Here is a 20,958-nt window from a genome sequence, read left to right on the forward strand (position 1 = left end):
TCCAGTGAGTGGGGAAAGTGCCAATTTCCAGAACCAGGTTAAAGCACAGTTAACTTGAATTTTGCAGCAAACAGAAATGAACTTATTTGAACCTTGTAACAAAATGGAGTTTAACGTTAAGATGGAGTCAGGCTGGTCCACCAAAAGGATATGAGATGCTATTATTTGACATCCCCACCCCACCACCGAGTACAGGTATTGGAAACAAAGTCCCCAGTATAGCATCATTGAGAGGTCGGGCATCTTGATGAATTGATTGCTGTTGTTATTATAGAGTATCGGGAGAGTCGATTTGCTAACTTCAGTTTCGTGCTTTCTCTTGTTTTGTGATGCCTTCAGCCAGGTTATGTTATATAGTTAGGCCTTCACCAGATGTCGACTTTTCAGATACCACTACTGCCAAAAATGCATCTCATTATAAATTACCTAACCAGTGATAATCTGCTAAATTAACATTAAACGTAGTAAAATATTAGACCTCAGGTCACCCAGGAAGTTGTAAGCCCTCCCTGCTCCTTCATCTCTATGTAGTTCTTTCTGTGTTCCTTCCAACCGTAGCCATTAGCAGGAAGAGATGTCAGTCATCTCACTTGATTTGACACTTTATTTCCAGGTGCTCTTTAGTTCCCAGCACTGTGATGTACTACCTGATCTGAAATGGTTTTCTTCCCATGTCCCTACAACACAACAGAGAATTTCTGGGTCTGGACAAGCAATAGGCAACACAATGGAGAATCTGTGGAGATTGCAAATGAAGAATTTAATTTTTAACTTAAAATTACAAATAAAGGTCAGGCAGTGGTGGCACATGCCTTGGAATCCAGAGCACTTGGAAGGCAGAGGCAGGCAGATTTCTGAGACCAGCCTGGTCTACAGAGTGACTTCCTGAACAGCCAGGACTATACAGAGAAACCCTGTCTCAAACATACATATAAAATATAACACACACACACATATATATGTGTGTGTGTGTATATATATATATGTGTGTGTATATATACACACACACATATATGTACATATATATACATATGTATGCATATATATTTATACATCTGTACACATATACACACATATATATTCATATATATCTATGTCACTACAGTTACAATTAGCATAGGTCTAGATCACACTAGGAAAAGGAGAGTAGTAGGAGTAGGTTGTGGTTGTACAAGTGTGAGGCTGCTTCCTCAAATCTTAATAGGTCTGAAAATAGAAAAGTTCTTGTATTTAGCTGGCTCTTTTTTCAGTCCAGAACTCGTCCATGAAATAATCCCACTCACATACAGGGTGGTTCTTTGGCCCACAGCTAGACCTCTCTAGAAACACCCTCGAGAACATGACCAGAGGTGTGTCCAGTGATGTTAATATTCATATTGGTAAATGCAACTTTTAAGGGGTGATGTTTTGCTGTCTGGTCAAAACATATCTTTGAAAGGCATCTTCCTGTGGTGTCTGAAAGACGGCTGAAAAAACAGTGTTTACTATTTCACCACAACACTAACTCCAATAAGAGGTGCTAATTAATTCACATGGACTAGCAATCTTTTCATCACCCTGGAATCTAGCATTTCAGCCTGTAAATTAGGGGAGCATACAAGCATCTCTAAATAACAGCAAGATCTTCAGCATTTTCCTACAGGTGATAGATTTGCCTTACATCTTCTGAAGTAGGTTTTTATGTGTGTGGTTAAAATTTATATATACTTAGTAACTCTGAGTTTATTTAACCCTTTAAGAAAGGTTTTAAACTATATGTATACACACACACACACACACACACACACACACACGAATGTGCAATGTGTGCGGTTGTCTGTGAGTACAAGAGACATCAGATCTTCCTGGAGGTAGGGGCATATGTGTATATATATATACACACACACATATATATGTACATATATATACATATGTATGCATATATATTTATACATCTGTACACATATACACACATATATATATTCATATATATCTATGTCACTACAGTTACAATTAAACCTGCTATGGGTACTGGGAGCTGAGGCTGGGTCACTTGGAACTCCAGAACACTCTTAACCACTGACACATTTCTTCAACTCCCATAATTGCTATTTTTGTACTCAACACATGACCTAGACGACAGCACACAGGTAAAAGGTAGAATTTAGTAGTAAATGACTTCGAAGAGATCAAAACAACAGCAACAACAAAAACCTCTGGGAACGGAATTAATAACTATGTAGACTATCTCCAATTAACAGTAATGTCAGGAGACCAGCTTTTTATTTTTCATTTTTAATAATATCCTCATACATTTGAAATCAGGTCAAGAAAAGATAAATTTCAGAGACTAAGAGGTAGATTACAGTTCATTTAAATCTTTTATTTTGGCTCTTTTTTCTTAAAAATGTGTTGATCCCTTTTGGATGTTATTAAAATGGTATAAAAAATATCACCACAGTCGAGTTTAGTGTTTTGCTAATGAGAAGTCCAGCGCACTGGTCTGTTCACTTAGATACTTACGATTACAATTGTATTTAGCACACGCTGCTGCAGAGAGAAAAGCACCATTTTACAAATACCTGAAGTCAAGGCCTTCAGTTGTAAATTCATTTCAGGTTACTAATCTTTTGAGATGGAAATCTCCCTAGGTTTGTTCAGGCTGCTTCAAACTCATGGAGTCAAGCAATCCTCATGCTTCAGGGGCCCCAGTAGCTAGGATGACACGTATGAACCACTGGATCTAAAGTCATTTTTTAAAGTGTTGGACAGGCATGAATATTTTGCCCCTACCTGTTACACAAAATTTATCCATTGAATTTAGTGAATAATAACTAAATGATCATAGGGCCCCCATCTTATCTTTATGACATCTCTCAAGCACATATTCTCTGAAGAGCTTTGGTTTAAGGCTTTTGCACATGCAAAGTTGCTTTTTAAGGGTCCTCATCCACATGAATTTTATAATGATTGGTAAGGGATGACCTATGGTTGAAAAGTTTCCCACATGTGTTACATTCATAGGGTTTCTCTCCAGTGTGAATTCGCTGATGTGCGATACGCGAAGAACTCTGCCTAAAGGTTTTCCCACAGGTGTTACATTTAAAGGGTTTCTCCCCTGTGTGGATCCTTCGGTGCTGAATAAGAGCTGAACTTTGTCCAAATGACATCCCACATTCCTGACACCGGTAAGGTTTCTCCCCAGTGTGGATTCGCTGATGGTTACTTAGGGATGAGTTACACCTGAACGTTTTCCCACACTCGTTACATTTATAGGGTCTTTCCCCGGTGTGCATCCTCTGATGTTGGATCAGAGCTGAACTCTGTCGGAAGGCTTTCCCACACACTTGACATTTGCATGGTTTCTCTCCAGTGTGGATTCTCTCATGAATGATAAGAGTTGAGTGGGAACTTAAGGCTTTGCCACACTCGTGGCAATTATACAGCTTCTCTCCTGTGTGAATGATTCGGTGTCTGTTGAGTCTTGAGATAGAAGTGAAGCCTTTCCCGCACTCGCTGCATCTGTAGGGCTTCTCTCCAGTGTGGATTCTTTCATGCTGAATAAGTGATGCACTCTGACTGAAGGCCCTGCCACATTCGCTACATTTGAAAGGTTTCTCTCCGGTGTGGATCCTCTGATGATAACGAAGGGATGAACTAGACTTAAAGGTGTTGCCACATTCGTTACACAAGTAGGTCTTCTTTCTGGAATGAATTCTCTGGCATCCTGAAAGGGAGGTAGATGCCTTCCTTCCTGGGTTATATTTATGAGGATTTTCTCCAGCGTGGACCTTCTGGTGTATAAAAAGACCTGACCTGCGGCCAAAGGATTTTCCACATTCCTTACATCTGTAGGATTTCTCTACAGTATGGGTTCTTAGATGTTTATACAGGGATGTACTGAGAGTGAAGGCTTTCCCACACTCCTTACATACGTAAGGCTTCTCTCCAGTATGAGTTATTTGATGTTGAATAAGGGCTGAACTTTGGCTAAAGGCTTTTGAACATTCTTTACATTTAAATAATTTCTCTCCACTATGGTTTTTCTCATGTTTACGAAGAGATGAGGTGTTAATGAAGGTTTTTTCACACATACTACATTTATAGCGTTTATCTGGTGTTATTCCTGGTGGATTAGACAAATATGATATCTGCTTTTCACATTCTGATGACCCTTTTTCTCTGTGCAACTCTGGGCTCAATTTATTGTTTTCATGGCTTCTTTCTATAGTCAAAGTACTCTTATCCCACTTTCCTTCTAATTTGTCTTCAAGTATGAAAAGATTTTCTGACTTCATGTTCAAAGGTTCATTTCTTTTAGATTTTCTCACAATCAGTTCCTGAAATGAAGAGCCTTGTGTTTGAGTTGACTTAGTGGTTCTCTGACTGCACTTCAATCCTAGAAAGGGAAAAAAGAAACCAAAGATGTGATATAAAAGTTGACTATTGAGACTAGATATGTAGAGTGAATAAATACTAATGCTATCTAAATAGAGTCTTGGTGTGTGGTTAAAAACAGAGGGTGGAACCAAGAGTTCCTATAGAAACATAGTTAATGGGAACAGAAGTAGAGTGAAGAAAAAAATAAAGCAAAACCATTCCAAGACAGTGATTAAACAGGGAAAAGGAGTTGGAAAATGTAGTATCTAGAACCCAGAGAACTCATGATAGTCATCTACATTGTTACCTGCTAAGTATGCCCTCTTTGTTTCCTGCCAACAATATCTGGCAGATTCAATTCAAAAGTTTACTATGAGAATCCTTGCTTGACTCCAAATATCCATGGTCCATTCCTCCAGCCAGCATTTCCTATTTTCTTAGACAGAATCTCAATCTCAGCATAGCTATCCTTGAACTCATGATTTCTTGCTTTAGCCTTTCAAGAGCTAGGATTGCAGGTGACCACTTCTGATGTACTGATGCATTATTATTCTGTACCTCTCTACATATAACAAGCAGATCAACATGTTCTACCTCTCATAAATCCTCTTGATGGCGATATATATATATATATATCTCACTTCTTTTTTGATATGGAGTCTCACTATATAGCTTAAGTTGACAGATTAGGCTGGCTTGGAACTTGTAGAAATTCTCCTGCTTCTACCTTCTGAGTACTGGGAATATAGGCATGTGCTACCACATCTGGCTTGTGTAGTAATTGTTTTCTTATTTATACCTGCCTAATTTGAAGTCAAGGCGTCTTGATTACTTAAACATGAATTTCGTATATATTAGTCACAAGTCCTCATAGAACCTGCCTTTTCAAACACAACATAGATGATTAGAGAGATTTCTAAACCAGTTCACCCAGGAAGACATTACTAAATTAATTCTACAGAAGTGCCACAGAACAGGCATAAGGTCAAGAACTGTAAGCTGGAAAGGTAGCCATATCCACGCATCAAGCAAGACAGGTGTTACAATTTGAGTTTGAAATGTCAACTAAAGGCTCATGTATTAAATGCCTCACTACTATCTTTGAAGAATAGGTTAATGGAAGAATATCTTGTGTATCTTATCCCCACTTTCCCCATCTTCTGGACTACCCTGAGGTGAGCAGCTCTCTTCTGCCATACACTTACCTGCATGATGCCCTGCCTCACCACAGGTCCAGAAGCAAGGTAGCCAAGCAGCTATGGACTAAAATCTGTAAAGCCACATGACAAAATAATTCTCTCTCCCTTTAACTGCCTTAGGCCTTCTTATAAAGAAAGGCTCCAGTTCGGATTCTTTGCTCTGACCAGAGTTCTGAGCACTGCAGTCAGGAACTGTAAGCATATCTTCCACATAGATAAAATGTGCTGGTTTCAGTAAGAATGGCCTCTGTACGCTCATGTATTTGAATGTCTAGTCACCAGGGAGTAGAAATATTTGAAAGGATTAGGAAGTGTGTAATTAGCAGTGGGCTTTGACATTTCAAAAGCCCATGCTAGGCCCTGTCCGTCTGTCTGTCTGTCTGTCTGTCTTCCTCTCTCTCTTCTTGTCCCCTGTGAATGAGGATATCTACTCATGTCTAACTGCACGCTGCCATGCTCCCCACCATGATGATAATGAACTAAACTGAAACTGTAAGCAGGCCCCCAATTAAACTCTTTTATGAGAGTTGTCATGGTCATGGTGTCTCTTCACAGCAACAGAACAGTGACTAAGACTGCCCTAAGATGGCATTCTCTTTCTTATGCATTACTGTCTCTACCATGGTCTCCTGACTAGCTTTGAGTCTTGCCCTCTGATAACTGTTTCCACACAACAACCAGATCATCCTGCCTAAATCCAAATCTTCCTGTGCTGCATGTTCTTTTACGATCTCTGTTAGAATGACAATGATTCATTGGTGAGGTCCAGGTTTCTTCCCACAGTGAAGTGTAAAAGTGTAAAAGATCTGTCTCCATCGCCAACACCTCCCTCCCCTGGCTACTTGTCAGGTATGCTGAACTAGATGCAGTTTCTGGAACAGTCTAGTTTAATTTTACTTGTCTGTCTTTACATATGCAGAGACTACCCTTCCATTCATACTCACTCACTCACTAGGTGAATACTGTGGCTAAATAATGTTCTGAGTAAGACAAGGGTCCAGCACTGTAGAAACATACACTTCTGTATGTGCACATGTGGACATGTGTGTGCCTGACAGGCAGAGAGGATGTAGTGACAAACCAGGAGATAGAAGCTGTATGGCTATGTGAAGAGAGTCCTGGACAAAGCCGTCAGGGAAAACAGAAGTACAGTTGACTTTTCCAAGGAGCAAAGACCCTGACCTTGCCTAGAATGTGCTGAACAAAAGGAAAAATGGCAAAAGAGTAAAGTATGGGGTAGGGACAAAGCATGCAAGGCCTCCTCAGTATTGGTGAAGGTTGTGGAATTTTATACCTAGCATGATAGGACGCCTGGGGAAATACGTACTATTTGAGCTGGCAGAGAACAGAGAGAACTGGGGCAGAAGAAAAACAAATGAAGGTTTTAGGGAGCTGAAGTTGTGTAGGTCAGAAAGGAGTGAAATACACATGAAGTTGCTATCAGGAATGAGATTAATGGCCTAACAGAGTACTAGGAAGGAAAGAAGACAATTAAGTTCATGCCTATGAATTCTGAAAATGAATTATGGCACCAATTACCAAGAAGAGGGAGGAGAGGATGGGAAGCCCTAGAGAGACCTGCCTCAGGTCTATTTGTGATAGTTGAAGGCCTTCAGAGGAAAATGCAAGGAGACCCTGAAATAGCTGTGTGTTGTTTTAGAGATCTGGAGAAAGGTCAGAGCTGAAGACAGGCATCTGGGAATCATCAGCTTACGAATTCTATTTAAAGCTAAAGAAATCAGCAGACTTCTTGAACATCTAAGGAAACTGGGAGATGATGGTATTCCAGGAGCCAGAGAGAAGCAAATGATTAGCTGTGGCAAATACCCTGAAGGGGGTTTGGTATACGGCTCGGTTGGTGTGCTGGAGAGTTTCATGTCAATTTGACACAATTAAGAAAATGTTTCCTGAGGGAGGGACCTGGGGAGGGGAGGAGGTAGGGATGAGAATAAAAGGGATGAGGTGGGGGGAGAACAGAGAGAATGAGAGAGAGAGAGAGAGAGAGAGAGAGAGAGAGAGAGAGAGAGAGAGTGTGTGTGTGTGTGTACTGGGAGAGACAAATGGATTGGGTAGGGGAAACACAGATATCTAGGACACTGGAAACTTCCAGAAATCTAAGACTCCTAGCACTGCGGGACATGAAGCCTGGACCTGCCATCTCCTGTAACCAGGAGCCCTTACTTCCCTGCTACCCAGGCGGTGCCCTCAGCTCTAAATTCATAGTGACCTGCACTTTGCGCAGTCCTGTACCTGTCTGTCTTCAGTCTTTCAGCACCTCTGCCTCTGGCAGACCATTCTTATACACTATTTTACCAAAGCAATTTATTTTATTTAAAAAGATTTTTGAGTATATGTGTGTATGGTCATGTGAGTACAGTGCCTACGGATGCCAGCAGAGGGCACTGGACTACTGGACCTGGAATTACGACTGGATGTAAGCCACTCAATGTAGGTACAAAGAGTCAAACGCAGGAGCAGCCAGCACTCAATCACAGAGCCATCTCTCGAGCCCAGAGCAACTTCCTTTGCAAGGCCTTTTCTGATTCCTGTTTAGATCGACGCTGTAAACTTTTTAGTAGCTCTTCCATAAATTTTATTTTCATCTTTCAGTCTCTTATTCCCTGCATACACATGCGGACAGTCATCAAATTCTTACATCCCACCAGTAAAGCGTCTCTAACAACCATCACTAATCCAAGTTCAGGATCTTATTCTAGAGGGACCACTGTGATAAACTGTCACGGTTCCTCTGGCCCGAGTCTGTCTCATCTCTCTGGTACTGTTTCCTATAAGAACTAACCCCTGCCTCAACACGTAAGGCACCCCTTACTACTTCAAAAAGCACTGATTCCTCATTTTGTTAATTTATCAAATAAAAAAAATATACCTAGACTTCAACCTAGGCATTGGTGAGGTTTAGTAAGTTTATCGTTTGGCACAAAAATAGAGAAATCAACTGGCAGTCATGGATGGGCATGGTGGTTCATGCTTGCAGTCTCAGCACTCAGGGGCCTAACACAGAAGCAGTGGTAGTTTAAGGCCAGCCTGTGTTACACAGTACGTTCCAGTCCAGCCTGGACTACAGTGAGATCTGTATTCAAAAAGAAGAAATCATGCTATAATGTGGTCATTATACACTACATTATACCCTACAACAAAAACATACAAGGTAAGAGTGGGTAATATGAACACAGAGAACCATCAAAATTCTCCTTAGACAGTGAGGGTGCAGGTAAGGACGGGCTGTGAGTGCTGGTTAGAGTTGTCTGACACTCAAGACAGGATCTTAAAGGGCCAGCCACAGGTTACACAGGTTGAAAGTAGCATCAATCTTGGTATCTCAGAGGGAGCAGGGCCATGCCTAACCTGTCTTAACATAGGACTATGAACCCTTATGTCTCTTCCACAAAACTAAGCCTAAGGCAATTCCCAACATCAATATTTCACCCATAAGTGTGTCAAAATTACTCACATGACCCTACTCAAGTTATACTATTGTTTTCAGGTAGTCTCACCCTTATGATACATATAAGCCACAAATAAACCAAACGGCTCTGATGTAAAGGCATTTGTGGAAATTCTCTATGTTGTATTAGTCACTGGCTTGTTTGGCTTTCACAATGTAGGGCAGGCTTTCCGTTTTATTCATATGGTGCTAGTTATTCCCATATTCTCTACATAACCAGAAGCCTACTCTGTCCAGCACTGGAAAATGGAAATAACTGAAACAAGCTGCTTCCACATACAGGTGTAGAGAAGAGAGAGTTCACGCGCACATGCGCTATGCAGTGACTGTGAGGAGAATGAGCTTGCTGAGACGAACAGCGTGGAGGAAGGAGCCCTGGGCAGAAGCCTGTGAAACACAGGAAGGCAAACACAAGAGCTCTTGGCCATCGAGAAAAAGACAAGGCACGGATAGAAAAAGTCAGGTACAAAAGCCTTGCTGCAGAACAGGAGACAAGGGTGACCACCAAGGTGAGGACTCTGCCTTGTGCTCCATGGGATGGAAGTCACTAGTTTTAAAGCTGTGGCTAACTTCCATGGTAGCACCTGTGTAAAATCAGGAAAAGCCGCCCTTCCTCTGAACAGATACAACCCCAGAAGCTTCACTGAGGCCAGCAGATGGCTGACAACCCACACAGTTCAGCAGACACTCCGTGGCTTCTGACATTAAAGACGATAAAAGGAAAACACAAGGGGGGGGCGTGACTTCTCACTGGAGATGTGATTACTAGACCATTTCTGGAATTTAAAAATAAGATTCCTGCATTTGGACAGGAGCCAGAGCTATTCGACACACAAGTGGTTTCACCCATGATTCTTAGTGTAGCTATGCAGGGAAAGCCCAGCCTCACTGCTTAGGCCTTGGGACAATTCTTAAGCAAGAGACCCAAAGTAAGACACAGAGACCCTTTGAGCCATGGCCACTTACCTCCAGTTTAAAACTTACAAACCCAGGGACAACAAAGGCTGCTTTACTTTAAAAAAAAAGTTATTCATTTTTATGTATAAGTGTGTTTTGCCTGAATGTGTACCACATGCATCCCTGAGGCACACAGAGATCAAAGAAGGGCACCAGAAGCCCTAGAGCTAGAGTTATGAACAGTTAGGTGGGTGCTGGGAACTGAACTCAGGCTCTCTACAAAAGCAGCCAATGCACTAAAGAACTGAGCCCTGTTTTGCTGTTTTAGTTTTGAAGGGAAAAAATAACTCTGCAGGTTCAGAATTGGGTTCTGTGTGACATCATGATCTTGGGTGTAAACGCTCAGGTCCTTCCACTGTACTGGGGGCTGTGAGCGCCTGCTGAGAAGGGATCTCCCTGGAGTCCAGGCACATCATGGACGCATGTGCATCTGTAGATCTTCCACCTCAAGTCCACGTTTGAGAAAAACAAAGGACGGCCATTCCTCGAGAGGGACAGAGAGGCACAGAGAGGCATACTTAAAATCCTAGTGCTCAGGGGTTGAAGGAGGAGAAATCGAGAGTTCAATGCCAGCCTGGGCTGCACAGTCAACACCCCAACCCACCCCTGCCCTGCACAGAACGGAGCAGGAAGTGGCTCCAGTCAGCACTTCACTCCTCAGTCATCCACACAGGTCTCCCAGAGCTGAGGAAGGCTAGTGGCCATTTCATCAGGTCTTCCAGCCTCTCCCAGGGCAGTTCTAAGCTTCAGGCTTTCTCTGCTCGGGCTAATTTCCCTCCCTTCAGGCATCCTAACTACCTTTGTTCTGCTTACTCTGGCGTGGCATCTGGCTGATGCTACATAAATAGGGAGTAAAAGCCAACGGTGACTGCTGCCTCAGGTGTGCTCACTTAGGCTAGAGAAGAAAGGCTCTCACATAGTACAACGGCTGAGAGGACAGGGCGGTGTGTCATGTGGTGTTCTTTAGGCCCAGGATCATGGACTCTAATGGCTTCTGCCCTGCACTCTCAGAGCACTGTGTCATTTTCATAGTCGTCACTCGACTTTTGCCCATGGGTGGCTGTGGGTGTTTGGCTTCTTTATTCTTCTCACTGCACCAAGCACTCCACAAGAGCAAGACCCTGCTTTTTTCCCATCTACTTCCTCTTCGCTGGGACCTAAACAGAGCTTGTTCAGCATTTATGAAGGGCTGAGCAAGCAGAAGCCCACAGTGGGAGTCTTGATCCACCAGTGAGGGATCTTCCCCAATTCATCAGCCCCAAGTTTCTATCACCATAGCAACACCTCTGCTGAACCTCCTTCAGGTCACTTCAGGTCGGCTCACAAGGTCTATTCTCTTAACCACCTTGCCAAAACAGTTTGCCAGGATTCCACTTCCAGCTGGTCAGCTCAAGGGTTCTGACCTCGTTTGTGAGTTCCAACTCATCTACCTTATAGAACCCCTCACCAGAGATCCGTATCCAAGCGTTTCACTTACATTTTGAATGAAAACTATCCACACCCCAAACTCATCACCCGGGGTCTCTCTAGAGCCCAAAGCAGGGGCCTTCATCTAGACCCTGCTAGCTCTCCCACCATTCCTTCAGTGGCTCCCTAAGACTGCCTGGCTGGGCCTCATGTTCAGTCCATCCTCCACAGTGCATGTCACAGCACTTCCTGAATGTAACAGCTCTTTGTAACAATTTAAAGCATTTCATGCAAATAAAGATGCTTTTCCCAGATTCATTTTAAAGGGTTCATTGGTGCCTCCTCACCTGTCTCTCTGTGCACACAATTTTCTTTCAACCTCATCTAGACAGTGCTCTGAAACCTGCCTCACTCCTTGACACGCTCTGGAGCTGTCTATCAGAAGAGGGACATACCACAGTTTCTTCAGCTGTTTAACTATGAGACCTTTGAATTGCTTCTGATTAGAACCAGCTTTCCCGAGACTACACAGTGGCCATTTGCAGGTCAGATGCTTGCAGCTGCCCACCTGCAGGACACAGCTCTGAGAATAGCATCAAGGTACTTGATACAGGATCCTTACATAGCCTTCCCACCGGTTCCTTTTCCTTTACACTTTGAACTCCAGTCCGAGTAAGTTGTGTATAATCCCTTAAACACACCTGTACTTCTTAAATGAGGTCTGAAAATGAAGCCCTCCTCAGAAACAACCAACAAGAAAAAAGGTCCCAAGGAACTCATTCAGGACATGATCAGGAGAGGATAACAGAGCTGGCCCTGATTTCAGTTTCCCTCCCTTGCTCCTATCTCATTCACAGGTAAGTTATTGTGTTGCTTTGTTTTACTTTGTTTAGTTTAATTTGTGTGTGTGTGCGTGTGTGTGTGCACGTGTGCTCACTAGGAATTGAATCCAGGACTTTATGTGTGCCAGGCAGGTGTTCTTACCACTGAGTTCGATCACAGCCCCTGACTGAGAACTTGAAGACATTTACAGCCCATGCTCTAGGCTGCACCCTCCCCTTATTCACCACACTGAGGCCTGGAAAGACTGCCAGGCCTGTGCACTCACTCACCGAGAGAGAAGCCTCCAGGGCCTTCTTTCTCCACCTTCCAAGGATCTTCTCCTTGCTGCAGCAGGGAGATCACCTTTGGTTTGGTAAACAGGAATCCTGCTTGTAGACAAAATGAACTCATTAATTAGAAGCCAGACAACCACACAGGACTAAGAAGATCTCTTAAGTTGCAGAAATCAACTAAGCCTCAAATGTTTACCTCATACGGCCCTTTGCAGAAAAAGCACAATGCAGACCTCTATCAAAGATGATGGGAAAGAGGTTCCAGAGCCGGAACAAAGCCCTCTGCTGAGAGATGGGCCAAGCAAGCACAGAAGGACTACTGCTCGGGAAGATGCCTGGACCATGAACCTCTGCTCTATATTTCTTTCAAGGGAAGCGGTGTTCTCAGTGCCACGCCCTTTCATCCGCACATGGGCAGTTCCAGGCCTGCCGTGGGAAGTGTGTGTCAACACTTACTTATAAGGACACATTTGTAAGACCTGAAGGCAAAACTCTGCTACGATTTCACAATGAAATCTTCATTCAGGGAAGGAGGCGCTGAGGTCTCACTTCTGAGTCTGTGCCCACAGGGAGCTCTTACCCAGCGAGGCCAGGTTGCTGTAGTTCTCCAGCATCACCTCACGGTACAGGCTTCTCTGGGAGGGATCCAGCTTCTTCCACTCATCCCGAGTAAAGAGCACAGCCACGTCTTCAAACGTCACTGACACCTGCGAGGAACAGACAACTCGATGAGCTCTGAGTTCAAATAAGAAATCCTGACTCAACACAGAAGATCTGGAAGGCCATGGGAGAAGTCACCCTATAGCCTCAGGCTTTGACACACATGTGTAGATAGATGCACATCCTCACACATGACCAAGTACACGAGAATATGCATATACACGTATGTACACCATATCACACATACATACACGATAAAAAAAAAACTTTAATGGAATTGTATAAGCAAAACATAAAACCCATAAGGTAAAGTGGAAAAAAACAAAAAACCAACCACCATAGGCTGGAGAAGGCTTGGGGAGCGACATAAGGATTGTCAAGAAGAGAAAACAGAAAATCAATCTTGGTAATGGCAGAGAAAGAAACGCAGACAAGTGAGGGAAGCAGGGACAGAGAAAGAAAGAATTTTCTTTATGTAAGTGTGTTCTGTCCCAGGGCACTTGGCATGTTAGTTGTGGGATTTGTAGGTAGACACCAGACTGGCACCAGGCAACAATAGCCTGTCTATCCAGAAATACAGAAGACTAGAACTGTGAACATGGGGTGTGTTCCCCCACAGAATCCACCAGCTGAGGAAGGAGGACCAACTCCTCCATGGAGGGCATGGGCTCTGAAACCTGGTGAAGGCTGAACTGTGTGAATAACTGTCGGAAGGAAAACCAAACAAAACCCGCTCCTTCCACTGAGAAGTGAAACGTCAAGGCGCTTGCTTACCTGAGACGCCGCTTCCCTTTGCTCAGGAGCCATCTTCTTTCTGTAGGTTCTTTTTCCAAAGATGGGTGAAGATAAAGGAGGATCTGAGGGGGGAAAGAAGAAAGGGGTAGCACCTGTTGCTTCGCACCCCTCAGAAGCAGCAACTTCGAAATCGTCCCATCAGCTGAGCCTGGCTCTCCTGCCTCTAGAGAGGGTACCAGGAGCCGGGGCTGAGCATCAGAGTCGACAGGTCATCAGTCTTCTTGTCCGTGGATTTCCAGACTCAGAGGGGACTCACTGAGCCCCGATGTGAACACCCTTAGACTGTTCACCACATCTCAGCTGGCACTTTCCGGCCCCTTCAGACAGGAAATTAAAGCCGGAGTGACCACAGTAGGGGCGCATCCGGTTTCACCCTCTCAGATCTAACCACGGCCAGGGACAGTGTTCTTCCTCCCCAACACGTTGCCCACCCAACTACACTGCTGCTGTCAAGGGATCGATTTCCAGAACACCAGGAAAAAAAACTCCAGAAAGGGGACCAGTAGCCCAGGACAAGAGAGCTGCACGGAAAATACAGCCTGGGTTGGCGTTGCCCGGACGGTGAGGAGCAGGACACTTGGCAGTCAAGGGCCAAGCCACTGGGAGCGCGCGTTCTGGGGAGGGGGGCACGCAGGAGGCCAAGCCGAACCCAGCCCAGCCCCCTGTCTGACGTCGGAACAGATCGAGCCTTCACTCACCCTCCCCGCCCCGGCTCCCGCCGCACCTCACATATGCTCCGAGCCGCCGCGCATGAGGACTCTGCCCAGGGACCTTGGCCCCGAGCCTGGAACCGCGCCACAGACGCCCTAAGACCCGCGAAGGCTCACGGGGGGTCAGAGCTTGGGGTCCGAGGGTGGGGGCCGCGGAGGCCTCTGGGAAATGTAGTCCACTTTGAGACCCGGGGACTCTGGGATTTGAAGTTCTTCGGTTTGTCTGGGACTCATCTGATACACGGATTGCTTGGCAGCTGAGAGTGGACACCGGGAACCAAACATCTGCTTGTCAGGTAAATAATAAAAGATGTTGCAGGTTCGTGGAAATGAAGCTGGCATGAAGTACCCTTTAGAAGACCTTTTAAATAAGGTATTAGTAGGGCTAAAGAGGTGCTCAGCTGTTTAAGAGTCCTTGCTGCTCTTGGTGAGGACCTAGGTTCAGTCCCCACTACCCATATCGGTTGCTCACAATGGCCTGTAACTGCAGCGCCTGGGTTCCAACATCCCCTTCTGGCCTCTCCGGGCAGTGCATGCATTCCATGCTCATACACACTCATTCATACACACAAATAATAAATGCCTTTAAAATTCCTCTTTTCCCGCAAGTAAACAGCAGCAGCAGCAGCAGCAGCAACAGCAACAACAACAACAACAACAACAACAACAACAACAACGGGGCAGGAGGTGGTTATTAGAATCAGGCTGAAGGCAGCCACGATGGAGATCTGATGGGCAAAGCTTATTAAAAACCCAAGCTCCCAAGGATAGGAATTCCTTATACTTACGAGTTTGGGGCAGGAAGTATTCCACATCATGTCACCTAACCTGTGTGCCAGGAGTCACAAGAAAAGGCAGGAAGGCACTAGATGCAAGCTAAGTTATAATCCAGGGTTGTTTGGGGTATCTGTTGGAGCTGGGGTGGCAGCTGAGAGGAAGAGAGAGAACTCAGCTCTGTGAGCCTTGTCATGTTACAGCAGGTTGCTTGCATCAACTCTCAGTCCAAAAAGGGAGAGACTGTAGGAATGTGTGGTCTGACTTTTCAGAGTACAAGAGAAAGACAGCTGTAGAGTCTGTATTCTAACAGTCATGTGACAAGTCCTATTACGAACCATTTGAAAAACTGTGAATAAAACAAAACATCGTTATCCTGAAGTACTTTTTTTTTTTTTGTAGAAGGCAAAACCCAGACGATAAGCCATGAACATAATTAGATAGAGATCTAGAGGACACCTGTACTGAGAAAAACAACAAAAGAAGGTCAAGGTCAAGGAAGGGCAGTCTGGACAGATGAGAATGAAGCCCAGGGTTGAGGCAACAACTCAGGAGAGGAGGAACTGTGGTAGTCATATTTTTGTGGCTGTGACATGCACTTGAGAATAACTTAAAGGGCTAATTTGGAGTCATAGTTTACAAGTTGCAAAGTCACCCGGCTGACTCCGTTGTGTGTAGGTTCATGTCAAGGCGGAAGAACATCACAGAACATGGAACAGGAAAGCCGTGGAGCTGAAGGCAGCCAGGAAGCAAGGAGGAGCTAACAGGAAGGGGTGGGGCCAAAGCAGACCCTTCAAACACATACCTAGAAGCCTTCCTTCTGTAGTCAGGCCCCACACTCTACGGTTCCATAACACCCCAAAATTGGTTGAAAGACTGAGTCCATCAATGGATTAAGTCACTATCTATGTAACAGCCCTTATAATCGAACCCTCTGTGGATAATATTTAGAAACACAGCCAGATATGTGCTTTACCAAGCTCTTGTGTACCCCTCTAATGAAATTGACAATCCATAGTAACCAGCACACATTACAGGAAGAGCCAACGAATAGCTGTTTAAGTTAGAAATTTTCATTTATGGGGGCCTGAAAGAAGGCTCAGTGGTAAGTCACTCACCACCAAGCCTGGTGACCTGGGTTCAGTTCTAGGACCTCACATAGTAGAAGGAGAGATTGACTCTCACAAGTTGTTCTCTGACCCCCACACATACACTGTGGCACATACACATTCATATATGCACAATAAATGCATGTAAAACATTTTATATTAATTAATTTGTTGGTGGTACTGGAGAATGAACCTGATCCTCTAGCAGCCTAGGCAAACACTCTACCACTGAGCCACATCCCCAGCCTGTAGAGGGAATCTCTTACAAGCATCATCTGTCAAAAAAAAAAACCCAAAAAACCAAAAGCCTATTGCCAATGATCTGAGGCAGGAAATAAGAAGTGGGACACTGGCAGGAAGAGAGAGGATTCTGGGAACTAGTGAGAGAATAAAAGGAGATACTGAGAGAGACAATGAAGAAACGTGAAGGAAGAAGCAGGCTGGGACTGAATGACAGGTAACTAAGTGGTACACATAAACTAGTTTGAATGAGTTAAATAAGTTACAAACTAGTCAGGGAATGAGCCAAAGCAACGGCCTAAGCATTTAATAATTAGTCCCAGAGTTGTCATTCCAGGAGCAGGGGGTAGAAGAAAAACCAGATTTAAACAAACAAACAAACAAACAAACAAACAGAAAAACCACCAGCTCTCTTGAACTCACTCTGCAAAAGCTAGCCTTGAACTTTGAATTCTTTTGCCTCAGACTTCTAGATAGCTGAATGACAGGCTCTCCTAGGTCAGGCTAATAAGTATTTTCAGTCACAAGAAAATGAGAAGTATGCCCCACCCCACTCCCCAAAACTTTCTTGGTGCCACAGAGCAGAAATTAGTGGTTAGGGTTTTGATTCTTATAACAGCACTGAAAAGCCAAGCTTAGTCTGTCACCATTCACTTCTGCTTCTGTTACAACTGAAGCCACAATGTATTTGTTACAGCTTGGTAACTTTTAAAGGTCTGAACTGAGGCTTATTTGCTTCAATGCATTCAACTAAAGTTTTATTGCTAGTTGTTAATGTTATTTTAAAGTTTTCTTTTGTATTCTATCAATATCCTTGAAGTTATATCTTTAAAGATTGTTTTCTTCAGTTTCTTGAAACAGAATTGCTTGGGTCAAGGACTGCTAAACCCTAAGGTGTCTGGGATTGGTCTGGGGCTGTGTATCTGGTGGCCTTCAGATGAATCAATTCTCTCTCACACCGACCTTTGTTGTGTAAACCTTGCTCCCCAATCTAAAGCTATTGGTTAAATAAAAATAGCTCTAGCCTATCACTGGGGAGGATAGAGGTAGACAGGATTTCAGTTACTTGGTTGGGGGCATCAGAGAGGGACCACAAGGAGAGAGAGAACTGGAGAAGAGAGAGAATGGGAGAAGGAGGGAGAGGAGGAGGCCACCATTAGATGGGATGGACCATGAGCATGTGGTCAAGAGAGGTCTCCTCTGAGGACAGGCTGATGGAGCAAAAAGGCAGCTGGGGTGAATAACTTGGGGAGCACAGCTGGGAATTAGCCAGTTTAGCATATATAAAAGTAGATTAGGAATAATCACTCAGTAATTGTGCTAAGCTGATTTGAATAAATGATAGGACTCAGTTTCATTTATTAGGAAGCTTGTTGGCTTAGATTTTTTCAAAACCTACTTTAATGAGGGTTCTTAAGTGCTTCAACCTTCCTTTTAGGCCACCACTTACTAGAGGTAGTGGAAAAGAAAGGTTAATAGGAAACAGGGGTTGTGGACCTGTCTAGAAATATTCTTTGGGGCTATTCCAATCTTCGTTGTTAGCAGTCCAGCCCTCTAGCAAAACACCAAACACTAACATCAGCAGCAGCAGTCCAACCCACTGGGCAATCACCACTCATGAGTCAGCAATGGCAGTTCAATCTAGAAGAAACCACGAGGCTCTGCCAATTGGCCTGAATCCACTGAAATGAAGAGAAGCCACCAGAATATCATGGAAGTTCTTTGGCTAGCTACTCTCTATGCAGTCACAACAAGCGAAGATCAGCAACACGGTGCAAGGGTGAACCAATGCCAGAACATCTCCACCCACATACTTATATTTTTTTCTAAACGTCCTCTCCTATGTCTGCTTCAGCAAAACATCCTTTCACCTGTCTGCCCCAGAAAAACATCATATGACATAACTGAGTTTCCAAAGGAACCATACATGTCTACTTAAGAGGCTGACTGGGTCATAATACGAATTAATAGAGTTAATTAATAGTCTGGGGCCTAGTTTTTCCCTGGGAGAATTTACAATCCAAATTCTCATTATTGGTTGATGACTGTACGTGTCTGATGCCAGTACCCACTTAAAAATTTCTTTCAGTCTTTTCTGTATTTAGGAGAGATGTGGCTTTGCTTGCTTGTTTGTTTGTTTGATATGTAGTTTTGAAACTTGTGAAATTATGCATAGTAAATGAAAGTGTTATGACATCATGATCTTGATTGCTCTGCCTTAGTCTCTGGAGTGTTAAGAGCACAGGGGATGGCCACCACAACTCCCTTAGGACGGTTTTCTTTGCAGTATTTTGGATTTGAGATGGTGGTGAGAACCGAATTTCATGGAAATAGACTCCTGAGTCTTCAGAGGATCCATATACTTAGTGGGCTGTTGACTGACATGAGGGTCACGAAAGGCTGACCTGATAGAACCAGGTCTGTCAACAGAGGGTTAGGAGTGGTGCCTGTACCCAATGAGATGGTTTGATATGCTCTGCCCAGGGAGTGGCACTATTATAAGGTGTGGCTCTGTTGAAGTAGGTGTGGCCTTGTTGGAGTAGACATGTCACTGTGGGTGTGGGCTTTAAGACCCTCATCCTAGCTGCTTGGAAGTGAATATTCTGCCAGCCTTCAGATGAAGATGTAGAACTCTCAGCTCCTTCTGAACCATGTCTGCCTGGATGACAACATGTTCCTACCTGATGATAATGGACTGACCCTCTGAACCTGTAAACCAGCCCCAATTATATGTCCTTTATAAGATTTGCATTACCATGGTATCTGTTCACAGCAGTAAAACCCTAACCAAAACATCAGCTTACAGACTAGAATATGTCACAGTTCTTGGGGCACTAGGCTGGTATGCATGTAGTTTTCCCTGAGGAGGAGATGGTCAGTTTCAGCCTGAGAATTACTCCAGTCCCACTAACATATCTTAAAACCAGGGCTGGGGAGGACCAAACTGTTTCAAAAGAATTTGACTGGATCCTAAAAGAAAATGGCTTCTTGTTGGTAGCCATATAAAAACACCCCAGAACCCCAAAAGTTAACATTACACAGGTTCCTTTCCCAACTCCCACTTCTAAACATCAATTCCAGAGGCTCTGATACCCTCTGCTGGCCTCTCTCGACACTGTACTTCCATGGTGCATATACAAAAGAGTCAGGCAAACACTTGTACACATAAAATAAAAGTAAATATTTTTTTAACAAGCTAGTAAAGGAACATAAAATTGAACAGTGATGACTAGAAACAAAGTAAAAAAATCAATGAGACAGAAAACAAAAATTAACTTCAGTGTTTCTGGCATATATTTGTGTATAACTTATCTGGATTTACAAACAAGCAAATCATAGGGTAAAAAGGAGAAGAAAAACACAGTCTGAAGAAACAAAAAGTGTTTCTAACCAAGTTCAATGGTGGACAGATGATGAAGCTATGAGTAGAAGATAAATAACTATTATAATCTTAATTAAAATATTGATTCACAATGACTGCAATGATAATATAAGACAATATCAAATAAGTAATTTCATCAGTGATGGAAATATTAGAAAAGATCAAATGAGAACATGAAAAAAAGAACCCATGGTAACATAAAGGAAGAATTAAATTACATTATCTGTTTGTGTGCACATGTGCATTTGCACATACCGTGCATGTGTCTGTGTGTATGACGAGGTCCTGGAATTGGACTCAGGTCATCGGGCTTGGTGTCAAGTGTCTTCAGTTATTGAAGCATCTTGCTGGCCTGAAAGTTTTAAATGGATTCCTCAGTACCCTTGGCAGAACTGAGGAGAGAAGTGATGAATTTGGAAATTGCCAAAGGAAGGAAAAGAGTCTAAAAACAAAGCAGTAAAACGGAAAACAACTGGGTCCCAGCCCTGCCAGAGACACTGATTTAACAACTTCTGGCACAGAAAGCCCAGAGAATGCTCTAGAAACCAGCAAGAAGTCCTAGGAGCTCTACTGCGTGCTCCTGAAGCCCCTGCAGCAGCTTTAAGTCTTTAAACTGCTTTGAGCTCCAGGTGAGTGGTCATGTGCTTTACACTGCCCCAGATGGTCTGGATCTTGGACGGACAAACACACACATACACACACACACACACACACACACACACACACACACACACACACAGAGAGAGAGAGAGAGAGAGAGAGAGAGAGAGAGAGAGAGAGAGAGA

The 20,958-nt window shown here is 43.7% G+C and overlaps 1 protein-coding gene across 1 annotated transcript; it reads right to left on the reverse strand.

Moving 5' to 3' along the window:
* Positions 1–2,347: 2,347 nt before the first annotated feature.
* LOC114627969 (zinc finger protein 354A) lies at positions 2,348–15,212 on the reverse strand. Its single transcript, XM_028775902.1, has 6 exons — positions 15,124–15,212; positions 14,657–14,925; positions 13,938–14,020; positions 13,084–13,210; positions 12,501–12,599; positions 2,348–4,378 (listed from the first exon to the last, which is right to left on the reverse strand). The coding sequence occupies exons 1-6, from the start codon at positions 15,210–15,212 to the stop codon at positions 2,916–2,918; spliced, it is 2,130 nt and encodes a 709-aa protein (XP_028631735.1). The 3' UTR covers positions 2,348–2,915.
* Positions 15,213–20,958: the final 5,746 nt, after the last annotated feature.

The sequence above is a fragment of the Grammomys surdaster genome, unplaced genomic scaffold (genome assembly GCF_004785775.1).
Source record: "Grammomys surdaster isolate TR1022 unplaced genomic scaffold, NIH_TR_1.0 262, whole genome shotgun sequence".
Lineage (NCBI taxonomy): Eukaryota > Metazoa > Chordata > Mammalia > Rodentia > Muridae > Grammomys > Grammomys surdaster.